The following is a 25446-nucleotide window of genomic DNA, read 5'->3' on the forward strand; positions in this document are numbered from 1 at the left end:
GCCTCACCAAGGCCCTGTATAATTGCAGCAAGACATCCCTGCTCCTGTACTCGAATCCTCTCGCTATGAAGGCCAACATACCATTTGGCGTTTTTACCACCTGTTGCACCTGCATGCTTACCTTCAGCGACTGGTGCATGAGAACACCCAGGTCTCGTTGCATATTCCCCTCTCTCAGTTTATAGCCGTTCAGATAATAATCTGCCTTCCTGTTTTTGCTACCAAAGTGGATAACCTCACATTTATCCACATTATACTGCATCTGCCATGCATTAGCCCACTCACTCAACGTGTCCAAATCACCCTGAGGCCTCTCTGCATTCTCCTCACAACTCACCTTCCCACCCAGTTTTGTGTCATCTGCAAATTTGGAGATATTACATTTAGTTCCCTCATCTAAATCATTAATATATATTGTGAATAGCTGCGGTCCTAGCACCGATCCCTGCAGTACCCCACTAGTCACTGCCTGCTTTTCGGAAAAAGACCCGTTTATTCCTACTCTTTGGTTGGCAGACAGGAAACAACTTTCTATCCATCGCAATACACAACCCCCAATTCCATGCGCTTTAATTTTACATGCTAATCTCTTATGTGGGACTTTGTCAAAAGCCTTCTAAAAGTTCAAATAAACCATATCCACTGGCTCCCCCTCATCAACTCTACTAGTTACATCCTCGAAGAATTCTAGTAGATTTGTCAAGCATGATTTCCCTTTCATAAATCCATACTAACTCTGTCCGATTCTACCACAGTTCTCCAAGTGCTCTGCTACAAGATCTTTGATAATGGACTCTAGAATTTTCCCCACAACCGACGTCAGGCTGACTGGTCTATAATTCCCTGTTTTCTCTCTACCTCCCCTTTTAAATAATGGGGTTACATTAGCTACCTTCCAATCTGTAGGAACTGTTCCAGAGTCTATAGAATCTTGGAAGATGACCACCAATGCATCCAATATTTCTAGGGCCACTTCCTCAAGTAGTCTGGGATGCATACTATCAAGCCCTGGGGATTTATCGGCCTTCAATCCCATCAATTTTCCCAACACCATTACTCTACTAATACTGATTTCCCTCAGTTCCTCCCTCTCACTAAACCCTGTGTTCCCCAACATTTCTGGTATGATACTTGTGTGAAGACAGAACCAAAGTATGCATTTAGTTGGTCAGCCATTTCTTTGTTCCCCATAATAAATTCCCCTGTTTCTGTAAGGGACCTACATTTGTCTTCACCAATCTTTTTCTCTTCACATACCTATAGAAGCTTTTACAGTCAGTTTTTATGTTCCCCGCAAGTTTACTCTCATACTTCATTTTCCCCTTCTTAATCAATCCCTTGGTTTTCCTTTGCTTAATTCTAAACTGCTCCCAATCCTCAAGTCTGTTGTTTTTCTGGCGAACTTGTGTGCCTCTTCCTTGGATCTAATGCTATCTCTAAATTCCCTTGTAAGACATGGTTTGGCTACCTTCCCCATTTTACTTTTGCGCCAGACAGGAATAAACGATTGTTGCAGTTCATCCATGCGCTCTTTGAATGTTTGCCATCACCTATCCACCGTCATCCCTTGAAGTAATGTTTCCCAATCCATCATAGCCAACTCGCGCCTCATACCTTCGTAGTTTCCTTTATTAAGATTCAGGACCCTAGTCTCAGAATCAACTATGTCACTCACCATCTTGATGAAGAATTCTATCATATTATGGTCGCTCATCCCCAAGGGGTCTCGCACAACTAGACTGTCAATTATTCCTCTCTCATTATACAATACCCAGTCTAGGATGGCCTGTTCTCTAGTTGGTTCTTCAACGTATTGGTTCAGAAAACCATCCCGTATACACTCCATGAATTCCTCCTCTACAGTATTGTGACTAATTTGATTTGCTCAATCTATATGCAGATTAAAGTCACCCATAATTACAGATGTTCCTTTATCGCCTGAGTCTCTAATTTTCTGTTTAATGCCATTCCCAACATTACCACGATAGTTTGGGGGTCTATATACAACCCCCACTAACGTTTTTTGTCCCTTAGCGTTTCTCAGCTCTACCCATACAGATTTCACATTGTCAGAGCTAATATCCTTCCTCACTATTGCGTTAAATTCCTCTTTAACCAGCAATGCAACTCTTATCGCCTTTTACTTTTTGTCTGTCCTTCCTAAATACTGAATACCCCTGGATGTTCATTTCCCATCCCTGGTCACCCTGCAGCCAAGTCTCCGTAATCCCAACTATATCATACCCGTATACATCTATTTGCGCGATTAATTCATCCACTTTATTGCGAATGCTCAGCGCTTTAAGGCACAAAGCCTTAAGTCTTGTCTTTTTAACATGACTTGTCCCCTTCCCACTATTTTTCACTGTGGCCCTGTTTGATTCTGGCCCTTGATTTCTCTGCCTATCACTTTTCTTATTCCCCTTACGGTCTGTTGTTCTTGTCTTTGATCCCCCCTCCTCTGACTCCTTGCAAAGGTTCCCATCCCCCTGCCATTTTAGTTTAAACCCTCCCCAACCACTCTAGCAAATACTCCCCCTAGGACATCAGTCCCAGTCCTGCCCAGGTGTAACCCGTCCAGGTTGTACTGGTCCCACCTCCCCCAGAACCGGTCCCAATGTCCCAGGAAGTTGAAACTCTCCCCCTCATACCATCTCTTCAGCCATGCATTCATCCGATATGTCTTGCTATTTCTACTCTGACTAGCACATGGCACTTGTAGTAATCCTGAGATCGCTACCTTTGAGGTCCTACTTTTTGGATGCAATACTCCAGCTGAGGCTGAACTAGTATCTTATACAAGTTCAACATAACTTCCTTGCTCTTGTACTCTATGCCCCTATTAATAAAGCCCAAGATACTGTATGCTTTATTAACTGCTCTCCCAACCTGTCCTGCCACCTTCAATGACTTATGCACATATATGTTTAGGTCCCTCTGCTACCCTTTATTCTATATTTTCTCTCCATGTTCTTCCTACCAAAATGAATCACTGCACATTTCTTCAATTCAGCTTGATTGCTTCTTTTGGAACCAGGACCTTGCCCTTAAACCCAAAACTAAAGAATTCAGTTCCTTCAGATCCCTTTTTTAAGGAAAGAAAAATGGCTTCCTCAGTCTGGACTGAAAGTAACATTAAACATAATTGTAAGCAGTCTGAAAATTTGGAGTTATTTTATTTTAAAATAATAAATAGAACAAGAAAAAAAACAGCATATTATGGTGACTCATTTCATATTCTGGCTGACTAAGAGTTAAGGTAGGCAGGCTGCTCCCAGAACTCTGTTAATGCTGCATTCTAACATGCCAGCAGGTGGTGTTTAGGAGACTGTCATGAGTTATTCACCAATTTTGCTCTTCTGTCGATCAAGAACAAAGGACTGAATTTTCCTGAGACAACGGGGGTCCCAGCAGTGGGCTGGAAGGTGGGAGGAGACTCACATCAGACCCCCAAAGCTATTTAACAGCAGGCAGGCAATTAAGGGCCGCGCTCCCACCTCAAGAGCTGCCGGCAGCTCTGCAGTACCGGCAGTGGCACTGGAAGCAGTGGCGACACCCTGCACTATGAAGATGTCCGGAGACCCCAGGAAAGGTGAATGGGGTTAGGGTCGCCAGCATAGGTCTCGGCGATGGGATAGGGATTAGTGAAGGTGGTTGGGGGGGGGGGGGGGGGGGGCTGGCAGTGAGCACCGCCGGAGGGGCTCTCCGGAGGCCTGGATTGCCCTTAAAAGAGGGATACCCCGACCCCACAGCATCAGACCCCTCCACATTAATTGAGGTGGAGGTGGGAAGAGGCCCTAAAGTGGCCATTAATTGATCATTAAGGGCCTCAATTGGCCTGGGGTGGGAAGGCTGTCCTCGACCTTCCCCGCCCCAGACTAAATTGGAAGGCATCGGGAAGGCGACAGGCACTCCTCCCTCCCGCCTTCCAATGCAATTTTATGGGCACCCCCCGTCTTCGTTGTCATCCTGGGGGGGGACCACAAAATTCAGCCCACAGTGTCAGACCAAAGATGCAAATCCACATTTTACAGGTCTTCTATCCAGTGTGTAGCACACGGCACACTGCTCTGTAATTAGCTGTGATTCAATAAAATAAATGCTGGTAGGAGGCAGAGAAGGTGACGTCGAATATGGTCTGGAGAAATAGGAGTTTGATTGAATACAATGGATGCAGATTTCCACAGGGGTACTCCCTCTCGTCCACTGTAACTTTGGTACAAGGTCACAGAAACCCCCCAAAAAATTACTTAAATAACATATATGACATTTTTCTGTGGTTTAGAGAAAGTCTCACCACCACGAACACTTTAAAAAGTTAAATAGTTAACAAAACAATTATCATAATTTTTCATTCCATGTATTTCTCCACTTTTCGTATTCTTTGTTTCAATAGTGAGTGGCAGGCTCTACAATTTATCAAGACTGAAAGTGAAGACAAAAACACGTCATGTCCTGATCACAAACTCAGCTACAAAGATTCATGGACTGTCTCTCTCATGCCTGTAACTTGTTCTCCTTGACTATAAGCGTCAAGAAAACCATGGTCATGGGACAAAGTTCTGCATCTTCTCTCCTGATCATACTAAATAACACCCCACAGCAAGTGGTTAGCAAATTCTGCTACCTTGGGTCCATGGTGACAGACCATCTGTCTCTTGATGCAGAGCTCAATACACGCAGAGGGAAAGGAGCTACCATATTTGGCCAACTTGCAAAACGTGCATGGGATAACACCAAGCTGACCCTTAGGACAAAGCTGATGGTTTATAAGGCCTGTATTCTCATCACCTTGCTTAATGGCTGTGAAACCTGGGCGACTTACAGCCACCAGGAAAAGCAGCTCAATAATTTCTATCTTCGCTGTCTGCGGTACATTATGGGTATATCCTGGCAGGACAAAATCACAAACACGGCAGTCTTCTCAAAGGCAGAGCTCCCTAGCATGTTGGCACTAATCAAACAGAGCCGACTTTGGCCGATCAGACACGTCCACAGGATGGAAGACGGTGTCGTACCCAAGGAATATTTGCAGGGTGAGGTAGCTGGGGCCAGACAACCAGTGGGGCGCCCAAAGCTCCGCTTCAAGGATGCTTGCAAGCATGACGTGAAGGCCCTAAATGTCGAATATCGCAGCTGGGTGTTACGTGCTGGCGAAACAGGGAAATGATGACACATTGTGTGGACTGGTGTGCGCTACCACAATGACCAGTTGCTAAAGCAGCGTGGCAACAGGCGCCAAAGTCAAAAACAATAACACTCAGCATCATTTGGCAGCTTCATGTGTGGCACTTGTGGCAGGTCTCAAGAATTGGCTTTCACAGCCATCAGCAAAGGTGCACCAAGAGAAGACACCCCAACTTGGAGTTTTTTTGAATTGTGCCACACAGTTGAAGAACAGACTGCAACTGAACTTGAAGAAGAGAGCACCTATCTCTCTCACACGCAAATTTCCAGGGACCCACGGAAGTAACTCCAGCCTCGAGAGAGAAGACTCCTGCTACCAGCTAAATAAGTGAAAGTGTGCACTTAGATTGGTCGCTGCACGTCCATCATCTTTCACAGATAGAAGGAATTATCTATCAATCACCACAATATGAGGGAAGCAAAATATCAGTAAAGTAGAGCAGTTACTTTAGAACAATAAGTAAAATGTTCACAACTACACATGTGACATGAGTTACAAAAGGGATTAATTAATTAAGAGGATTGCTCCACTACTCAACATTTAGGGGTAGATTTATTAACTAAAATTAAAGAAGCACAGATTTTATAACTGGAGCAACAGAGCAGCCATTTGTCACAATCTAAACTGAATCCTAACAGATTGGTAACTAAAGCAGGTATGAAAACACTACTGGATAAAGACTGCAGTTTTATAAGGCAAGCTTTAATCAATCACGATAGATCTAACAGATATTTACATAAAATATTCTCATATTTTACCTGATTGAAAATGGGCAGAAGTAACTTTTTTCATTTCATTAATACTACCATAGACTGATTAGCATGCTGTTTATATTGCACTAGCTCTTGAGTACTTGATGCCCAGTCACCATTGAAAGTGCCACATAAATACTAAAATCTATTTTTGATGGAGTTTGGCAGCATTGTGGTGACTTCCAGGGTTTGGCAGAACTGTTGTGGGGGGATCCTGAAGAGTGGGGTATGATGTTTGACTGATGAACTTCATGTCTAAGTCATGACGGGATGGGGAGGACATGGGCTGAGCCAGATAGAAAAAGAGAACGAATAAGACAGGGACCAAAGGACAAAGACAGACACTTTTTTTCTCTTTCGCAGATATCAATCAGTAATCATAGAATAGTACAGCACAGGAGGCAGCCAAGTGGCCCAACAATTCTGTGCTGGTTCTTTCGAAGATTAATCCAGTTGTCCAACTCACCTGCTCTTTCCCTATATCTGCATTTTTTTTCTTCAAGTATTTCTATAATTCCCTTTTGAAGGCTATTATTGAATCTGTATCTACCACCCTATCAGGCAGCATATTCAAAATCCTAACTACTAGTTGCTTAAAAATGTTTTTCCTATGTCGCCTCTGGTTCCTTTGCCAATTACCTTCTGTCTTCTAGTTATCGACCTTCAGCCATTGTAAACAGTTTCTCTTTATTTACACTATCTAAACCATTCATGCTAGAATGTTCTGCTGTTAGACTAGGAACGTTTATATTTTCTAACTATCAAACAAAATAGTGATGATAATTAAGAGGCTTTGCACATCATCCGTGTTTATCCTTTTTAACTCCCTCCCAAAATATTCAAAATAAATTTTACCAGAATAGAGTTTCTGAAATTTGTCTTCTAGCTTTTTTTCTTAAGTAGTTTTGAAAAACAACAAGTACATTTTGTTAGAGAAGGCTTCTATCATTTGGCTAACTAAATTTCCCTGAGAAATTGTGCACATTGTACGCATTCAGATATTGGATTTGTCTTCAGAAAACAGAATCATCAAGCTTAGGCTGAAGCCTTTAATATTATGTGTTACGACCAGGTGAGGACGGGGTCTAGGGATCCCTTCTCAGCCTATTCCTGGTTTGGCCGTAACAGAGTTTAATTTTTAAAACAATGTATTTTTAGCTTTCCCTCAGTGAATCCTTGTTCACTGCCATCTAACTGCAATGACAAAGAAATCAACCAGACACGTTTTCTTAAATTTAAACAAGAAAGGTGCAAGTTTATTAACCTTAAAACTCTAATTCAGTTGAAACTACTCAAAATACATGACGCGATCACGCTAGCATGCAGACGCGATAAACACACACGCAAATAGAGACAGAGAAGGAGAAAGAATTAAAGAGGAGAAGTTTGATTTAATATGGAGTTCAGTTACTCGTTTTGGGATTCCATGTAAAGCCTTTGATTGCAGTTAAGTCTTGCAGTTCTCGTTGGGGCCCTGTGCATACTTTCACTTATTTAGCTGGCACCAGAAGGCTGCAGGAGTCTTCTCTCTTGAGGCTGGAGTTACTTCTGTGGGTCCCTGGAACTTTGTGTGTGCAAAGGTGTTCTCTTCTTCAAGTTCAGTTGCAGTCTGTTCTCTAACTGTGTGGCACAATTCAAAAAACTCAAGTTGGCCAGAAGGTTAGTCACGTGACCAGCTCCTTATTTGGAATATCCTGCCCGGCGTTTGTGGACTTTCTCCCAAGCTTGGCAGACACTCAGTGGGGGAGGGGGGAGGGGCAGGGGAAAGAGGAGAGGGGATGGAATGCTGGCCTTTTACACATTCAATGCCTCTTGATCAAAATCCATCTCGTTAATTGAATCAGGGAGCAGTTCCATTGTCTCTCTTATTCAACTGTCTTTTAGAATGCAAATGTGCAGCCATATTTTCAGCCGCTGCTGTGCTCTCTTTAAACAAGTTATCAAATCCAGTAACAGTTCAAAATGTTCCATATGACGAAATTTGTATGTCCCACTTTTGGTAGGTGTGGTTTTCATCACATAAGTTATTAGAAGACACACAAGGTAAATGAATTTAGTTACATAATTGTGAAATATGTATTTTTATTCTGTTTCTAATACCATTTTGGACATGAAAAATTTCAGTTACTGAGAAAAGAAATGATGGATGAATATGATTTGATTTCATCAACAAAGTATGCTGGTGAACTCTGTACAATGCTTTCTAAAATGTTTTCATTCTAAATGTTAATATAATAGTGCTATAGGAAGTAACATTTGACAGGCAAGAAAGTACAAATGAAATTGTCAGCAAGTGATGGATATTGCACTTCTGCACAAAGACTTTGAATCTAATGGATTCAAAATCTTGCCTGTGGTAGCTTTACAATCCAAACTAGGAAGATTGGCTAATTACAGAAAAACTCCATATTACTTGGTCCAGTGTCCCTTTGACAAACTGGAATTTCTATTCAGAATGAGTCATAGCACATCAGGATAACCAGAAGCTGCAACACCAGCAAATTAAAAGGTTGAGACTAAAGCTGCCACTATCTGTAAATGTGAAGTAAATCCATATACATAAATAATTACTAGTTTGTCTTCAATGTACAATAGTTGGCACTGGTTAAACCAGACAGTACACCCTTTTAGCATTCTGTTCAACCTTGAGCTGAGCTTCAAGCCCCAAGTCCAATTCCTAAAGACTGTTTACTTGTATTTTTGCAACATCACTTGCCTTCTGTCCTTACTTCATACCCCCGTGTCACTAAAACTCTTAACCACACCAACTTGATTTCTCCAATGGCATCTTTGCTGACGTCCTGAAACAGTCCCCTGCACAAACTCAGACTCGTCCAAAACTTCCTTGGTTGCATGCTGTGCTGCACTGATCCCGCTTATCCATCAACTTTAGCCTATTGTGAACTATGAGGAGGATAGTGATAGACTTCAAAAGGACATAGATAAGCTGGTGGATTGGGTGGACTGGTAGCAGATGAAATTTAATGCAGAAAAGTGTGAAGTTATATACTTTGATACAGCGAACAAAGAGAGGCAATATAAACTAAAGGGTACAATTCTAAAGGAGTGCCAGGAACAAACAGACCTGGGGGTACATGTGCAGAAATCGCTGAAGGTGGCAGGGCAGGTTGAGATAGCGGTTAGAAAGGCATTCGGGATCCTGCGCTTCACAAATAGAGGCAAAGAGTACAAAAGCAAGGAAGTTATGATGAACATCTATAAAACACTGGTTCGGCCTCAACTGGAGTACTGTGTCTAATTTTGGGCACCTCATTTTAGCAAAGATGTGAAGGCTTTAGGGAGGGTGCAGAAAAGATTTACGAGAATAGTTCTCGGATGTCAGGCTTCAGTTACTTGGATAGATTGGGGAAGCTGGGTTTTTCTCCTTAGAGACAAGAACGTTGAGAGGAGATTTGATAGAGGTATTCAAAATCATGAGGGGTCTGGACAGTGAGAAACTGTTCCCATTGGAGGAAGGGTCGAGAACAAGAGGACAGAGATTTAAGGTGAGTGGCAAATGATCCAACAGCGAGATGAGGAAAAACTTTTTTTAATGCAGTGAGCGGTTACGATCGGGAATGCACTGCCTGAAAGGGTGGTGGAGGGTGGTAGAGGCAGATTCAATTGTGGCTTTCAAAAGTGAATTAGATAAGCACCCGAAGGGAGAAATTTGCATGGCTACAGGGAAAGGGCGGGAGAGTGGGACTAGCTAAATTGCTCTTGCAGAGAGCAGGCATGGACTTTATGGGCCAAATGGCCTCCTTCTGTGCTTTAACCATTTGTATGATTCGATGAACCTTGCCAACTACTGCTATCTCCCCATCCCTCAAATTAGTTGTTACTTATGAATGTCTCAACGGCCTCACCCGTACCTCATCTCTCTTTGGTCCTTTAGCTCCCTGTGCACCACCTTCCCTCCCTCTCCTAGGCTATAAATGGCAATAGCCTTCAGTTGTCTCACCTCATTCTCTGGAATACCCACCGACATACCTCCACCTTGCTTCTTCCCTTCTCAGTTCTAGAGTCACATATTTTTGACCATGCTTTCAGTCATCTCTCAACTCTTCTATGAATGCTCATCATCTATTTCTCTTCTGTAAAGGCACAAGTGAATAATGCAAGGCTGGATTGTATCTATTTTAATGCAAGGAGTCTTACTAGTAAGGCAGATGAATTGAGGGCATTGATTAACACATGGAAATATGATATTATTGCTATCACAGAGACATGGTTGAGGGAAGGGCAGGACTTGCAGCTCAATATTCCAGGGTATGGAATCTTCAGGCGTGACAGGGGAGGGGGTAAAAGTGGTGGCATTGCACCGTTGATCAAAGAGTCAATTACTGCAGTAAGGAGGGATGATATCTTAGAAGGTTCCTCAAATGAGGCCGTATGGGTAGAACTTCAAAACAAAAAGGGAACAATCACTTGGCTGGGAGTATACTACAGGTCTCCAGTCAGGGAGAGGAGGAGATATGTAGGCAAATCTCAGAGAGGTGTAAAAATAATAGGGTAATAATAGCAGGGGATTTCAACTTCCCCAATATTAACTGGGATAGTCTTAGTGCAAAAGGCTTAAAGGGGGCGAAATTCTTAAAGTGCATACAGGAGAGCTTTTTGAGCCAGCATGTAGAAAGTCCTACAAAAGAAGGGGCAGTACTGGACCTCATCCAAGGGCATGAAGCTGGACAAGTGGTAGAAGTATCAGTGGGGGAGCATTTTGGGGATAGAGACCATAACTCTGTAAGATTTAAGGTAGTTATGGAAAAGGACAAAGAGGGAATGCAAATAAAAGTACAGAATTGAGGGAAGGCTGTTTCAATATGATAAAACAGGATCTGGCCAAAGTGGACTGGGAGCAGCTACTTGCAGAAAAGTCCACATCAGACCAGTGGGAGTCATTCAAAAAGGAAACAGTGAGAGCTCAGGGCCAACATGTTCCTATAAAGGTGAAGGGTGGGACCAACATGTCCAGGGAACCCTGGATGTCAGGGGATATAGAGGGGATTGGATGAGGATAAAAAAAGGAGGCTTATGGCAGATTCAGAGTGCTGAAAACAGCGGCGACTGTAGAGGAGTATAGAAAGTGTAGGGGGTACTTAAAAAAGTAATTAGGAGAACGAAGAGGGGACATGAAAAAACACTGGCAGGTAAGATAAAGGAAAATCCGAAGGCATTTTATATGTATATTAAGGGCAAGACAATAACCAGGGAAAGAGTAGGGCCCATTAGGGACCATAGTGGCAATCTGTGTGTGGAGCCGGAGGACATAGGTGAGGTTTTAAATGATTACTTTTCATCTGTGTTCACCATGGAGAAGGACGATGTAGGTGTAGAGATCAGGGAGGGGGATTGTGATATACTTGAACAAATTAGCATTGAAAGGGAGGAAGTATTAGCTGTTTTAGTGGGCTTAAAAGTGGATAAATCCCCAGGCCCAGATGAAATGTATCCCAGGCTGTTATGTGAGGCAAGGGAGGAGAAAGCAGGGGCTCTGACACAAATTTTCAAATCCTCTCTGGCCACAAGATTGCGAATGTGGTACCATTATTCAAGAAGGGTAGCAGGGATAAACCAGGTAATTACAGGCCAGTGAGTCTAACATCAGTGGTAGGGAAACTATTGGAAAGAATTCTTAGGGACAGGATTAATCTCCACTTGGAGAGGCAGGGATTAATCAAATGTAGTCAGCATGGCTTTGTCAGGGGAGATCTTGTCGAACAAACTTGATTGAATTTTTTGAGGAGGTGACTAGATGTGTAGATGAGGGTAAAGCAGTTGATGTAGTCTACATGGACTTCAGTAAGGCGTTTGATAAGGTCCCGCATAGGTGATTGGTCAAGAAGGTAACAGCCCATGGGATCCAGTGTAATTTGGCAAATTGGATCCAAAATTGGCTTAGTGGCAAGAGGCAGAGGGTGATGGTCGAGGGTTGTTTTTGCGATTGGAAGCCTGTGACCAGTGGTGTACCACAGGGATCGGTGCTGGGACCCTTTGTTTGTAGTGTACATTAATGAGTTAGACGTTAATATAGGAGGTATGATCAGTAAGTTTGCAGATGACATGAAAATTGGTCGTGTCATGAATAGTGAGGAGGAACGCCTTAGATTACAGGACCATATAGATGGGTGGAGCTGTGGCAAATAGAATTTAATCCTGAGAAGTGTGAGGTGATGCATTTTGGGAGGACTAACAAGGCAAGGGACCATACTATGGACGGTAGAACCCCAGGAAGTACAGAGAGTCAGAAGGATCTTGGTGTACTTGTCCATTGATCACTGAAGGCAGAAACACAGGTAAATAAGGTGGTTAAGAAGGCATACTTGCCTTTATTAGCTGAGGCATAGAATATAACAGCAAGGAGGTTATGATGGAGCTGTATAAAATGCTAATTAGGCCACAGCTGGAGTACTGTGTACAGTTCTGGTCACCACACTTCAGGAAGGATGTGATTGCACTGGAGAGGCTGCAGAGGAGATTCACCGGGATGTTGCCTGGGCTGGAGCATTTTAGCTATGAAGAGACACTGGATAGTTTAGTTTAGTGATACAGCACTGAAACAGGCCCTTCAGCCCACCGAATCTGTGCCGACCATCAACCACCCATTTATACTAATCCTACACTAATCCCATTTCCCTACCACATCCCCACTTGTCCCTATATTTCCCTACCACCTACCTATACTAGGGGCAATTTATAATGGCCAATTTACCTATCAACTTGCAAGTCTTTGGCATGTGGGAGGAAACCGGAGCACCCGGAGGAAACCCACGCAGACACAGGGAGAACTTGCAAACTCCACACAGGCAGTACCCAGGATTGAACCCGGGTTGCTGGAGCTGTGAGGCTGTGGTGCTAACCACTGCACCACTGTGCCGCCCATAGGCTGGGGTTGTATTCCTTAGAGCAGAGAAGACTGAGCGGGACCTGATTGAGGTATACAAAATAATGAGGGGCATTGATAGGAAGAAACCTTTTCCCTTAGCAGAGGTGTCAATAACCAGGGGGCATAGATTTAAGGTAAGGGGCAGGAGGTTTAGAGGGGATTTGGGGAAGAAATTTTCACCCAGAGGGTGGTTGGAATCTGGAGCCTGAAGGGATGGTAGACGCAGGAACCCTCACAACATTTAAGAAGTATTTAGATGAGCACTTGAAACGCCATTGCATACAAGGCTATGGGCCAAGTGCTGGAAAATGGGATTAGAATAGATAGGTGCTTGATGGCCAGAACAGACACGATAGGCAGAAGGGCCTGTTTCTGTGCTGTATAACTCTATGACTCCTGTGAAGCATCTTGGGATGCTTTCCGCTTTAAGGGCACTAAATAAACACAAGTTATTGTGAGGTCACACACTAGCATCGATTGGCAGATTCTGGACATTGGTGCATCTCCTTTGGTTTCTATCCTCATCAATATTATTCCCAAAAGATTTTTCTAATTCACAAACCTGACTAGTAGGCCAAGGGCTCTGTATTGCCCGATAGGAGACAGAGAAGGTGACTTCAATAAGATGCTTCACACAGGCTGTGTGTTCTCACTTGCTGTCAGATTACAAGTCACTTTATGTTTAATAATGCAGACAGAAAAAAATTCCGCTTGAAGGCCAATTTAGATTTACTTTAACTTCACTGTTCCTGATTAAATTGGCTTTCCACAATTAAACTTTACTTGCTTTGTATTTCCGATAATTAGATGATGGTCTGACAGTATGGACCTATTAATTTCTGAAATACAAATGTCTTCAAGTGTTTCTCATGGAAGCTATTAAATAACAAAACATTTATTCTGTTCCCTATTTTAAATAAGATGAGTCATTAAAATAACTTTAAATTGGACCATTCATAACTGAAATTTTACCAAAATCAAAGAGTAAAAATACGAACATACGAATTCGGAGCAGGAGTAGGTCACTTGGCCCCTTCAAGCCTACTCTGCCATTTAATAAGATCATGACTGATCTAATTGTGGCCTCAACTCCACTTTCCCACCTACCCCCGATACCCTTTGACTCCCTTGTTAGTCAAGAATTTATCTACCTCTGTCTTAAAAATATTTAATGACCCTGCCTCCAATGCTCTCTGGGGAAGAGAGTTCCAAAGACGCTCAACCCTCAGAGAGAAAAAATTTCTCCTCATCGCCGTCTTAAATGGGTGACCCCTTATTTTCAAACTGTGTCCCTTAGTTCTAGTCTCTCCCACAAGGGGAAACATCCTTTCAGCATCCACCTGGTCAAGTCCACTTATATGTTTCAATAAGATCACCTCTCATTCTTCTAAACTCCAATGGATACAGACCTAACCTGCACAACCTTTCCTCATGAGATAACCCCACCATCCCAGGTATCAGTCGAGTAACCCTTCTCTGAACTGCCTCTAATGCATTTATATCCTTTCTTAATTAAGGAGACCAAAACTGTACACAGTACTCCAGATGTGGTCTCACTAATACCCTATACAATGTAGCAAAACATCCCTACTTTTATATTCTATTCCCCTTGCAATATATGACAACATTCCATTTGCCTTCCTAAGCACTAGCTGTATCTGTATTTTTCCCTCCAGTAGCTTTTCCATCAACATTGTAGGTACTCTGCATTCAAAATATTTTTAAACAAAATTAACCTCATTTCTATTACGTACCAGATCCCTCTGTACCTCAGAGTTTTGCAATTTCTCTCCATTTAAATAATATGCTGCTTTACTATTCTTCCTACCAAAGTGGATAAGTTCATATTTTCCCACATTATACTCCATTTGCCACATTTTTGCCCACTCACTTAACCTATCTGTATCCCTTTGCAGACTCCTTATGGCCTCTTCACAACTTACTTTCCTACCTATCTTTGTGTCATCAGCAAATTTAGCAATCATACATTCAGTCCCTTCATCCAAGTCATTGATATAAATTGTAAATAGTTGAGGTCCCAGCACTGATCCCTGTGGCACTCAACTCGTCACAACTTGCCAACCCGAAAATGATCCATTTATGCCTACTCTCTGTTTCCTGTTAGCTAAGCAATCCTCTATCCATGCTAATATGTTCCCCCCCCCCACCACCCCCCAACATCATGAGCTGTTATTTTGCTTTGTAACCTTTGATGTGGCACCTTATCAAATGCCTTCTGGAAATCTAAGTATAGCACATCCAAAGGTTGCCCTTTACCACATTGTTTGTTGTTGGCTATTGTTTTTTTGCCCAATATCGGTGACTACCCATTTTAAAGAAAAATATATGGATGCTTTAAGTGGTAAAATAGTAGTGTTCTATTGAGTTCTTTTAAAATACTATGTATAAATATGGTGATCAACAACTGGTATTTCTAAACAACAACTTGTATTTATATAGCACCTTTAATGTAATAAAGCATCCCAAGATGCTTCACAGGAGCGTTAAAACACAAAATTTGACACTGATCCACATAAGGAGTTATTAGGGCAGATAGTCAAAGAGGTAGGTTTTAAGGAGCGTCTTAAAGGAGGAATGAATGGTCGAGAGACAGGAAGGTTTAGGGAGGGAATTCCAGAGCTGAAGGCCTTGGCAGCTGAAGGCACAGCCACCAATGGTGGAACAATTAAAATCGTGGATGCTCAAGAAGTCAGAATTAGAGGAGCACAGATATACTGGAGGGTTGTGGGGTTGGAGGAGATTACAGAGGAAGGGAGCGGTGAGACTATGGAGGGATTTGAAAACAAAGATGGGAATTTTAAATTGAGGCATTGCTTTACCGGGAGCCAATTCAGGTCAGCAAGTAAAAGGGATGAGGCAGAGGGCCTTCAAGGCTGAATACCTTGTCAATATCCACACAAGCAAGGCTCACTCATAATAGTGGCCACCTGGAAGAGTTAATGAAAGGCTATCAGGACCAGTGGAGCCATGTCCAAGCATAAAGTATTATCTTCATTAAGGAGAGAAAAACATATGATCATTGCCAAATATAGTCCCCACCACTTAAAACATCCATACATTTTTCTTTAGAATGGGTAGTCACCTATATTGAGCAAAAAACAATAACCATTTGCATTATCAATTTCAAAATTGCTAGTTATAAGTGCTCTGTTCATTTCAGGCAGAAACAGTTATGCTTACTTACTAGCTTACACCTCGTTAAGGTACACTGAATGCAAGAAATATAATTCAGAAAAAAACACTTCTTTAAGGGAATTAGACTGTTATCTGAAAAGGAAGAATCTGCAGGGTTATGGGGAGAAGGTGGAGGAACGGCATTAGGTGAATTGCTCATTCAGAGAGCCGGTGCAGACATGATGGGCCAAATGGCCTCCTACTGTGCTCTAACAATTCTGTGATCCTGTAATTCTGTGAATATTCAAATACGTTTTGAGTACTTAAATCTTTCTAATCCCCTCTAAGTGTTGTGGGGTTACAGTTTGTACTAATCACTGACTGTAGTTTAAATAAAACTGCAGGTTAGAGTGGAGCGGGAAACAATTGGGCAAGAAGGCATTACAGATGAAACATTCTTGTTATACAGTAGGCTACTGTAACAACACTATCACGTTATACCAATCATGTATAGTGCGCAAATCGTGCTCGCATGAGCATGCCCACTCTAAGCGCTAGTGACTGTATTTGGGGTTATGCAATGAATGCTGTGAACTGGGGTTTTGTAATGTTTTTTGAGAAACAAGTTCATCCAGAGAACTCTGTGAAGCGTGTCTTTGTCAATTCAATTGCATGTATAGTACTAGGGTAACTGGGAGGTCAAAACACAAGGAGAAGTATATCGAAAGACAGAAAAACGTTTCCAGATTAAAAATTATACTGCAGCTTGACATTTTATAAATCTATTCACATGTGCTAATTTGCATGTAACATAAAGCAAGACACAAGTGCAAGATGATAAATAGATTTTTGTGACCTGTGGGCATTTTGCTCAAGTCAATACAAGAATTTTTTTATTATGCCATTTAAAATATAGAGTAGTCTATAATAGAGCAAAAGGACATTTTGCAACTTGAATTTATCTTCTTAAAATGATCGATCATCAGCCAAGTTTTACTGATTGAAATCACTTGTACTCTAAGCAGTTCCAGCTAATAGCATTTAACAGTTGTCAAACTATTAAAAATCTGAGCAGTTAACTGCTCCATGGCCGATATAATATGAAAAACAAAATGCCAGATATTACAGTGAGTTAGTATTCAACTTCCATCACATTTCATCTGTCAGTTGTACCTGCGTGGCCAGTCGTTTCATAGCTTCTTCCTGGCGTCGGCGGAGTTCAGGTGTGCTTGGACAGCTCCCACTGGCAATAGAGGGGTGAGCCTGAGGTGGCTGGGTAAGTGGTAGATCCCTACTACCTTCTACATCTACAGGAGGGAAGAGAATACCAGAATGTTAGAACAAATACTGACAAGCTTGTCATTGTACAATCCAGGGAATGTAATTGTATCTTTTTCTTTTCAAGCTGTTTGAGTAAGGATTGCCCCCATTTCCACCCATGGTGAGCATCGTCCACTCCTCGGATAGATGCAATATGGGCCAGATGCAGAGTCTAAACATTGCATTTCTTAACCATAATAATGAATCTTAATTGCAGCTTCAGGAACAGGACCCTTACAACTGTGGGACACTCATTTTCTGCACTCAACATCCTTAACTACCTGCATGACCAAGAGTATTCAATCAAGTTAAATCAACGTGAAATCTTTGAAGGGCATTTCAATGAATCAATATCCACTAGAACTTGTCTGCAAGTATTGGCGTTTATTTTATTTACGTTCCCCAGCCTTCAACCTTTAACTCGTGTCTGGATTAGAATACTGTTCTGGGACCAAAATAAATAAACAGGCCACAGATTTCTAGCAATTCTCTGGCCTGATCACAAATAATAATGGGCCAAGTCAATCACTTCAGGGATTTGGTGCATTTTGCATCAAAAATTTGAAGCTAAAAGTACAAAATATACAGACACGCTATAAACACAAATATGTGTTTGAAGTAGGGAGATGGGTACATTGTTTACAGGCAGATGATGTATTGCCTGCAATGAACAAAATTACAGACAACTCTATATTTATATTCGGGCAGTCTGATGATTCAATCAAATAGATAGTAGCTTATGTCATATGATCCTAACAGGCTAACTGGGAGCATTTTTGCTTTTGTAGATATCATTATTCCTCTGCCCATCTCAGTGGATTTCTACTAAGTGCTGGCAAAAAAGATTAAATCCAGTTAGTGATTGTAGTCAGGGAAATTGTATGATAGGAGAGTTGGCAGAGGCGTTGACATTTCACTACTATATCGAAAAATAACAAAATATGCTGTACTTTCTTAGTTCCTGGACTGCACTGCTAAACTCAGGTTCCATTTTTATAGTATTCTATATTGGAAATAGCTTAGTGTGAGGGAAAGCAGAGTTCATGGGGAGGGGTAAAAAGGCAGATACCCTCCATAGGAATAAACTCACTATTACAAAACTACAGCATCAAAATATTAAATAAGAAAAATAGAACATAAGAATATAAGAAATAAGAGCAGGAGTAGGCCATTCAGCCCCTTGAACCTGCTCCGCCATTCAATAAGATCATTGCTGATCTGATTGTGGCCTTAACTCCACCGTCCTGCCAGCCCCCATAACACTTGTCGATAAAAATCTGTCTAAAATTAAATTATTTAAATTGCAGTTTAGACAGTGTTTTGTAGTACAATGAACTTAATATTGACTGCACAAGACAATTACATCCACATCATAACTCCAACCCCTACAGATCCACTTACCCCATTCACAATTCGAACAGGAGTGCAACACGACAAAAATGGTCACCGAACCGAAGAATAAGATATTAGGAGGGCATGTGACCAAAAACTTGGTCAAAATTGCAGGTTTTAATTTCTAAAGGAGGAGAGAGAGTAAAGAGGCGAAGAGATTCAGTGAGGGAATTCTACAGCGTAGGTCATGACAGCTGAAGATAAATCCTCCAATGGTGGGGGGGGGGGGGGGGGGAAAGAGAAGTTGAGGATGCACGAGGCCAGAATTGGAGGAAAGCAGGGTTTTCAGAGTTAAAGTTAAAATATCGAGTTAGGTCAGGAAGAGATTACAGAGCTAGGGAAGGGTGACGTCACGGAGGGATTTGAACGCAAGGTTGAGCATTTTTAATTGGAGGCATTGGGGAACAGCAAGACAACGTAGGTCAGTGAGCACAAGGGTGATGGGTGAATGGGACTTGGTGTGAATTAGGATACAGGCAGCAGAGTTTTGCATGATCAGAAGTCTATGGAGGGTTGAAGATTGGAGGCTGGCTACGAGTGTATTGGAATATTCAAGCCTTGAGGGAAGAAAAAGCATGGATGAGAGTTTCAGCAGCGGATGAGTGGCGGTAGGGGTGGAGATGGGTGATATTAGGTGGAAGTAGGCTGTCTTTATTCTGGGGTAGGAAGGATCAAAAAAATCTGGTTCAACCCGAGATAGTGGCCAGGGAAGGGATGGAATCAGTGGCAAGGGAATACAGTTTGTGGCACAGGCTGAAGGTATTGGCTTTGGTCTTCCCAATGTTTAACTGGAGAATATTTTAGCTCATCCAGGACTGGATGTCGAACAAGCTGTGAGACAACACAGAGGTAGTGAAGTAGAACTGGGTGTCATCAGTGCACATAAGGAACCTGAATCTTGGTCATAAATCACTCATTGAGTCATCAGTGAAGCACTTAATCATGTTTATTTATTCTGTTTCACAGTACCCAATATTGAAAATGTGAAGAAAATAATTTTAGCAAATAATGGGAAAATGTGCCCTCCAATTCTCCAGGAAGCTGAAAAAGCCATTGGCATTCAAGGGGTCAAGAAATAATTTACAATCACAGCAGGAATGCTAACTTATAATAATGAGTAACAGCTGTTTCTGATGATATCTGGAATTACTCAGCAGTACTGCATGGTACTTTGATATGGGACAGCTTATTTCAGAGAGGTTGCTGGGTTTTTCAGCACTGTTGACCAGCACTAATTGACTGACAATGCAAATTATTTGGCAGCAGACCAATACCCCCAGAGAATCTCAACATAGCCTTACCTGTAAAGCTTAAATTACAAGTAGGAGAATTTTGCCACAGCAAATAAAAATATGACCAGGATTTTGCAGGTCAGCTAGTATATTTTGTAGTGCTTTACTTAATTTGGAATTAGTCACAAGCAAGCTCTGGAAGATGACAGATTATCTTCAGATGTAAAAAGTTAGTTGTTTTTTCTCCTTTTCCTTGGGAACAGCCTTTCTCATCACAGAATGGACACACAGCATTCAGCATCACTTGTGGTTCCCTCAGTTAAAGGTGCAATGCTACAGCAGCAACAAGGGACTACATTTATTGCACAGAACTGCTTACAGTGAAAGCTTTTTGCAATATGATGAAGCTTTATGGGTTTCAAATTAGTCCTGTTTATATTGTGGGAGGATTTGAGGACTGGCAGGAACGCTGGAACGGGTGGACATGCCTTGCTTCGAAGATGCAAGTTTGACATTAAAGAACCAGCACTTATGCGACCTTGTGCATGTACGGTTATTGCAAAGTCACATCATGACTTTAGGTTTCTAGTCACAGATATTCCTGATGCAGGGGAAAATTCTGCACAAATAGAAATACCAAAATCCAATTGCTGTTTTGTTCTTGGCCAAAATAAGACACACATGTGGTGCTGACATATTGAGTTTAAAATTTGTTCAATGCGTCTAGGTGAGCAGGAAAAAATAAAACAGATGATTCCTCCCTCTCGACGCTGTAAAAAGCACGTATGGGCTTTGGACTGTTTGCTATCAAGCCCCCTATGGATGAATAAGCAATCAATACTTGCTGTCTGGGCTCAAGGACAAAAGTGGCTATTTGAACAAAGTAATGGAGAGCCACTTGAATCCTAACCTATGAGTTATAACCTTCAGGATAGGGGAAAATATGGTGGGTGGTGGGGGTTTGCTTTAAAATATGTTTTAAAAAATAATTTATTGTATTTTTCAAGCAGTTAAAGTGTCACATTTCTACAGTATTCTATGAATACTGAATATGCAAATACCAGCCTTGAAAAGATTCAAAATTCAAAATTTATAAATGCAGCCCAAGCATACAATCTACAAATAAGCCTTTTTTTAAAATTCATTCATCGGATGTGGACGTCGCTGGCTAGGCCAGCATTTATTGCCCATCCCTAGTTGCCCTTGCAAAGGTGGTTGTGAGCTGCCTTCTTGAACCGCTGCAGTCCATGTGGGGTAGGTACACCCACAGTGCTGTTAGGAAGGGAGTTCCAGGATTTTGACCCAGGAATGGCAATATAGTTCTAAGTCAGGATGGTGTGTGACTTGGAGGGGAACTTGCAGGTTGTGGTGTTCCCATGCATTTGCTGTCCTTCTAGTTAGCAGAGGTCATGGGTTTGGAAGGTCCTATCTAATGTTACTTGCCACTTAACAGCCCAAGCCTAGATATTGTACTTGCTGCATTTCTACATGGACTGCTTCAGTATCTGAGGAGTCGCGAATGATGCTGAACATTGTGCAATCATCAATGAACATCCCCACTTCTGACCTTATGATTGAAGGAAGGCCATTGATGAAGAAGCTGTCGATGGTTGGGCCTAGTACACTACCCTGAGGAACTCCTACAGTGATCTCCTGGAGCTGAGATGATTGACCTCCAACAACCACAACCATCTTCCTTTGCACTAGGTATGACTCTAACTGGTGGAGAGTTTTCCCTGGTTCCCATTGACTTCAGTTTTGCGAGGACTTGTCCTGTTTTTTGTGTGCAGGACATACCTGGGCAATTTTCCACATTGCCAGTGGTGGGATTCGAGCCCATGTCCCCAGAGCAATATCCTGGGTCTCTGGGTTACTAGTCCAGTGACAATACCACTACGCCACTGCCTCCCCATACCACGAGACAAACATTTCAATAACACCTAGAAACATTCCAGATGACTGAGACAGTAAATACAATATCCATCTTTAGAAGCTGTCAAATTTCAGCAAATTTTAGAATTATCAACATCAATTCATAGATGTGGACACTTTGCCTCACACTTTACATAAAAATGAAATTCAAACATTCAGAACATAGTCCTAATCCGAGGGCCATTCCATACACAACTTGGGACTGTGACTGTGCACCTCATATTTGTGGGTCTGCAAGGTGAAAAACAGCTATCAGCTCTTGAACCAGACACTGCATTTCCAGGAAGCTCCCAGTACAGCAAATTGCAAATGAAGTTTGCTACAGACAGAATATTTAAATTCATCTCAAGTTTTATTGAACACATGTGTTTCACGTGTTCCTTATTTCTGGCAATGCCACACAGAATGTCTAGTGACTGCCCAAACAAATGGAATAACAATGCTGGTCTAACCAAAACAAATTCAATAATTTCCTGAAAATATTTTGTTCCAAGTTCAAGTTTAGTTGATGTCATAAGATTGGTTTGGACGAAGTCACTTTGGCCCATTTGATTTTATCCATCCTGAATACCAAGCCTATGATCTTCCAAATAGAATATCGAGCTATTTACTAAATGACTCCACTGTATGGCCTCAACAACTCTACTGGCAACCTGTTCTAGTTGTAGATTACACTCCATTTAAAGGCTTCTGTCCCAAACCTGGCTTTAACAACCCTAAACATGTGTTCACTTGCTCTAATGTATGTCTGAATGTATTGTTTCTGGTTTATTTTCTGTATCACGTTAAGTATCTTACAAATCTCTAAGGTTTCCTCTTTTATGAATTCCGTTTTGAGGTCAGACAGCCCTAGTTTCTCTCAGCTCCTTCCCCTGAGGATCAGGTCCATTGTTCACATCTGCACTGCCTGTTAGCAGTATTTGAGGGGCAGGATTTTCAGGCCCTGATGAGGTTGGAACAGTAGTGACCTAGCTGCTTTCTCAATTTTTAAATACATTTTTAACAAGGTGGTTGAGAGAGAAACTTCATGTTGAAGTGCCCTCTCAGCTACTAACCCTTCACAACTCGGTGCACTTCTGAAGCTGCAAGACCTCTGACTGACCCTCCAGCTTCAAGAGTCTGCCTGCCACCATTACTTGGACAGGGAACCTGTCTCCATGCCAATTAAGGGGGCGCTCTGGTCAAAATTCCAATGAGTGACTATTTCCCCCCACTCCGCCTCAGGGATAGACTCGGGACCCAGAAACAGTCCCGGCTCCTGTTTACTGCTCCTAAAACGAAAATTCATTCTGAGATGTAGGCTGATCAGGGCATTACGCAGCTTTGGCATAACCTTTCAGGGATGAGAAGTAACTGATTTGGCAAATACTTCTCAGTATTCTATCATTTTCATGTATTGCTGCCTCATACTGCTTAGACACTGAAAATTACAAGTCAACTATCATCAGGTTCCACCCTGGCATGTTTCATCTTATCCAAGGAACACATCTGCCTTTTATTTTTATTTCCAATGTACGTAGTATCTTGCATTTGTCAGATGCTGAAATTTACTAGTCCTGATAAACTTAAGTGCAAACACTGTAGTGCTCTCTTTATAGATCTTGACTGCCTGAGTTCACAATCCCCTTAATTTGCTGTTACCTAAAGTTATAACTGCCTTGAATTGAGGCTGTAATTCTACATCATTTATAAAGATCAGGAACAAGAGGTGTCCTATCAAGGATCCAAACTGCACCCCATTCACTTTCACCATTGAATTTAGCTACCTTAGCCCCTCTGCTCCCTTTTCTTCTAGCTAGTAATAAATTGACATCCATGTACTAACCTTCAAATCCACAAACCTTTGCTAGACTTTGTCAAAAGAAGTCAACATACACTACATCATACAACTTTTTCCAATCAATTTGCAATGTAACCTCCAAAAATAGCTATAAGGTTGTTTGGATATGATTCAACCCTTCTAAAGCCATTTATTGTATTAACTTATTTTGACAAAACATTCTTTCAGTTTGGTTCAGATTACTGATTCCAATAGTTTTCAAATTATTGAGGTTAGGCTTATTGGTTAGTAATTGTCAAGTTTTTTTAGCATTTGGTTCTGGGATATGGGTAATGCTGGAAAGGTCAGCATTTATTACCTATACAAGGTGGTGGTGGTAGGCTGTGCTGTTATCCATGAACATGGGAATTATATTTGCTTGTTTCCAATCTGTCAGAACCTCTTCACTGTTTATCCCTCAAAAAATCCTTCAGTGCTTTATAAATCTCTCTGATAAACTTGGGGTACATTTAAACCATCCAGAGGGATTTACTGGTTTTCAAACCCTCAGCCAATCCAGACTTCTCAACTTCCTTTGATAAAATATAGCTTTAAGGATTCCTCTACAAGCAAAAGTTAATGGGTATGAAGGAAAATGATGGCCGTAAATCCTGAACTGGCTAAAAGATAGATAGGAAAGGGGAATCAGAAAGTAGCTAAGTCGCAAAGTCGGAGAGAAAACCAATAACTACCGACTAGTCATTTTAGCATCTTGCTCATGCACATGTTAAACTCCATTCAGACTTCTTAAGATTTTAACTTTTCTGTTTATCCTCCTGCTGTTATACTATTAGAAGAATGTTTTGGCTCTCTGTTTTACATGCATTGCTATGTCTCTTTTCTATATGCCTTAGCATCTCTTGTGCATTTGGCCTGCTACCCAACACAATGGCAAATTTCTCACTACAGCTTTACAGATGTGTTTTCCTAATCTCCATTTTAATATTCCAGCAAGAATGTACTTGTCCAACCTGTTCCACAATGCTTTTGATAGATGTCCATTTATTCTTGGTAGATTTATTCTTGTGAGGTGGCCCCTGTCTATGTTAGTAAGCTTGTCCTTCACATTAAAGCTGGAGTTTGGTTGGTTCCGAAGTATCACTTTAAGGTTTAAGGGGTTAACAGAAATTCATCATTTCACTTAAGTGTCTAGACAAAACAAGCCATGAATTTTATGGAAGAAGAAAACAAGAGTGAAATAGAAAAGCACCAGCAGGTTAAAACTAACTACAACAAATCAGCCGATGGATCCAAACAGCCTGAACAAAACTGTCAAAATTGATTTTTCTGACAAATATCAACATAAAATAGTTGTGTAACTCAATAACTAGGTCAGTGATCCAATTTTCAAACACACTGAAGCTGTGAGGTATAAAACCACCTCAAGATGTAGTCTCATGGCACTGCAGCTCTATATTGGGGATAATGTAACTCCATCCTGATGTACCACACAGAAACAGTCAAAGTATCACATTACAAGATCTGTATTATAACATCGTCCTCACTAGTGAGCCTCAGTAGATTAATGCTATTCAGTTTCAACAGTGTTGTTCATTTTCCTCACCTCATTAACTTACTATTGCCAATATGACATAAAGCAAGCCTTGAACTATTTTTTTTAATCAGTTGTCATTATGTTTAGAAGTAAACCAGAATAATTATAACTGCCTTGAAAAATTTTGAACCATCTCGACTACAGAAGTTTTATTTTTAAATTAAATTAGGGTTCTTCAAAATTACTTATCACCTTCAGAATCTTTTGATTGAAAACATCAGCAAATGACCTACTT

At 41.5% G+C, this 25446-nt stretch overlaps 1 protein-coding gene across 16 annotated transcripts in view; it reads right to left on the reverse strand.

The window, feature by feature from the left end:
• The window catches only part of tanc2a (tetratricopeptide repeat, ankyrin repeat and coiled-coil containing 2a), a 1142739-nt gene that overhangs the window by 206132 nt on the left and 911161 nt on the right, over nt 1–25446 (reverse strand). For all 16 annotated transcript variants that reach the window (XR_010969054.1, XM_068013145.1, XM_068013151.1 and 13 more), the window contains one exon: nt 17135–17268. Coding sequence is in view for 15 of the 16 variants with exons in the window: in XM_068013145.1 (XP_067869246.1) it covers nt 17135–17268 (134 nt within the window). In the remaining variant the exon portion in view is untranslated. The remainder of the gene's footprint in view (nt 1–17134; nt 17269–25446) is intronic.

The sequence above is a fragment of the Heterodontus francisci genome, chromosome 33, assembly GCF_036365525.1.
Source record: "Heterodontus francisci isolate sHetFra1 chromosome 33, sHetFra1.hap1, whole genome shotgun sequence".
Taxonomy (NCBI): domain Eukaryota; kingdom Metazoa; phylum Chordata; class Chondrichthyes; order Heterodontiformes; family Heterodontidae; genus Heterodontus; species Heterodontus francisci.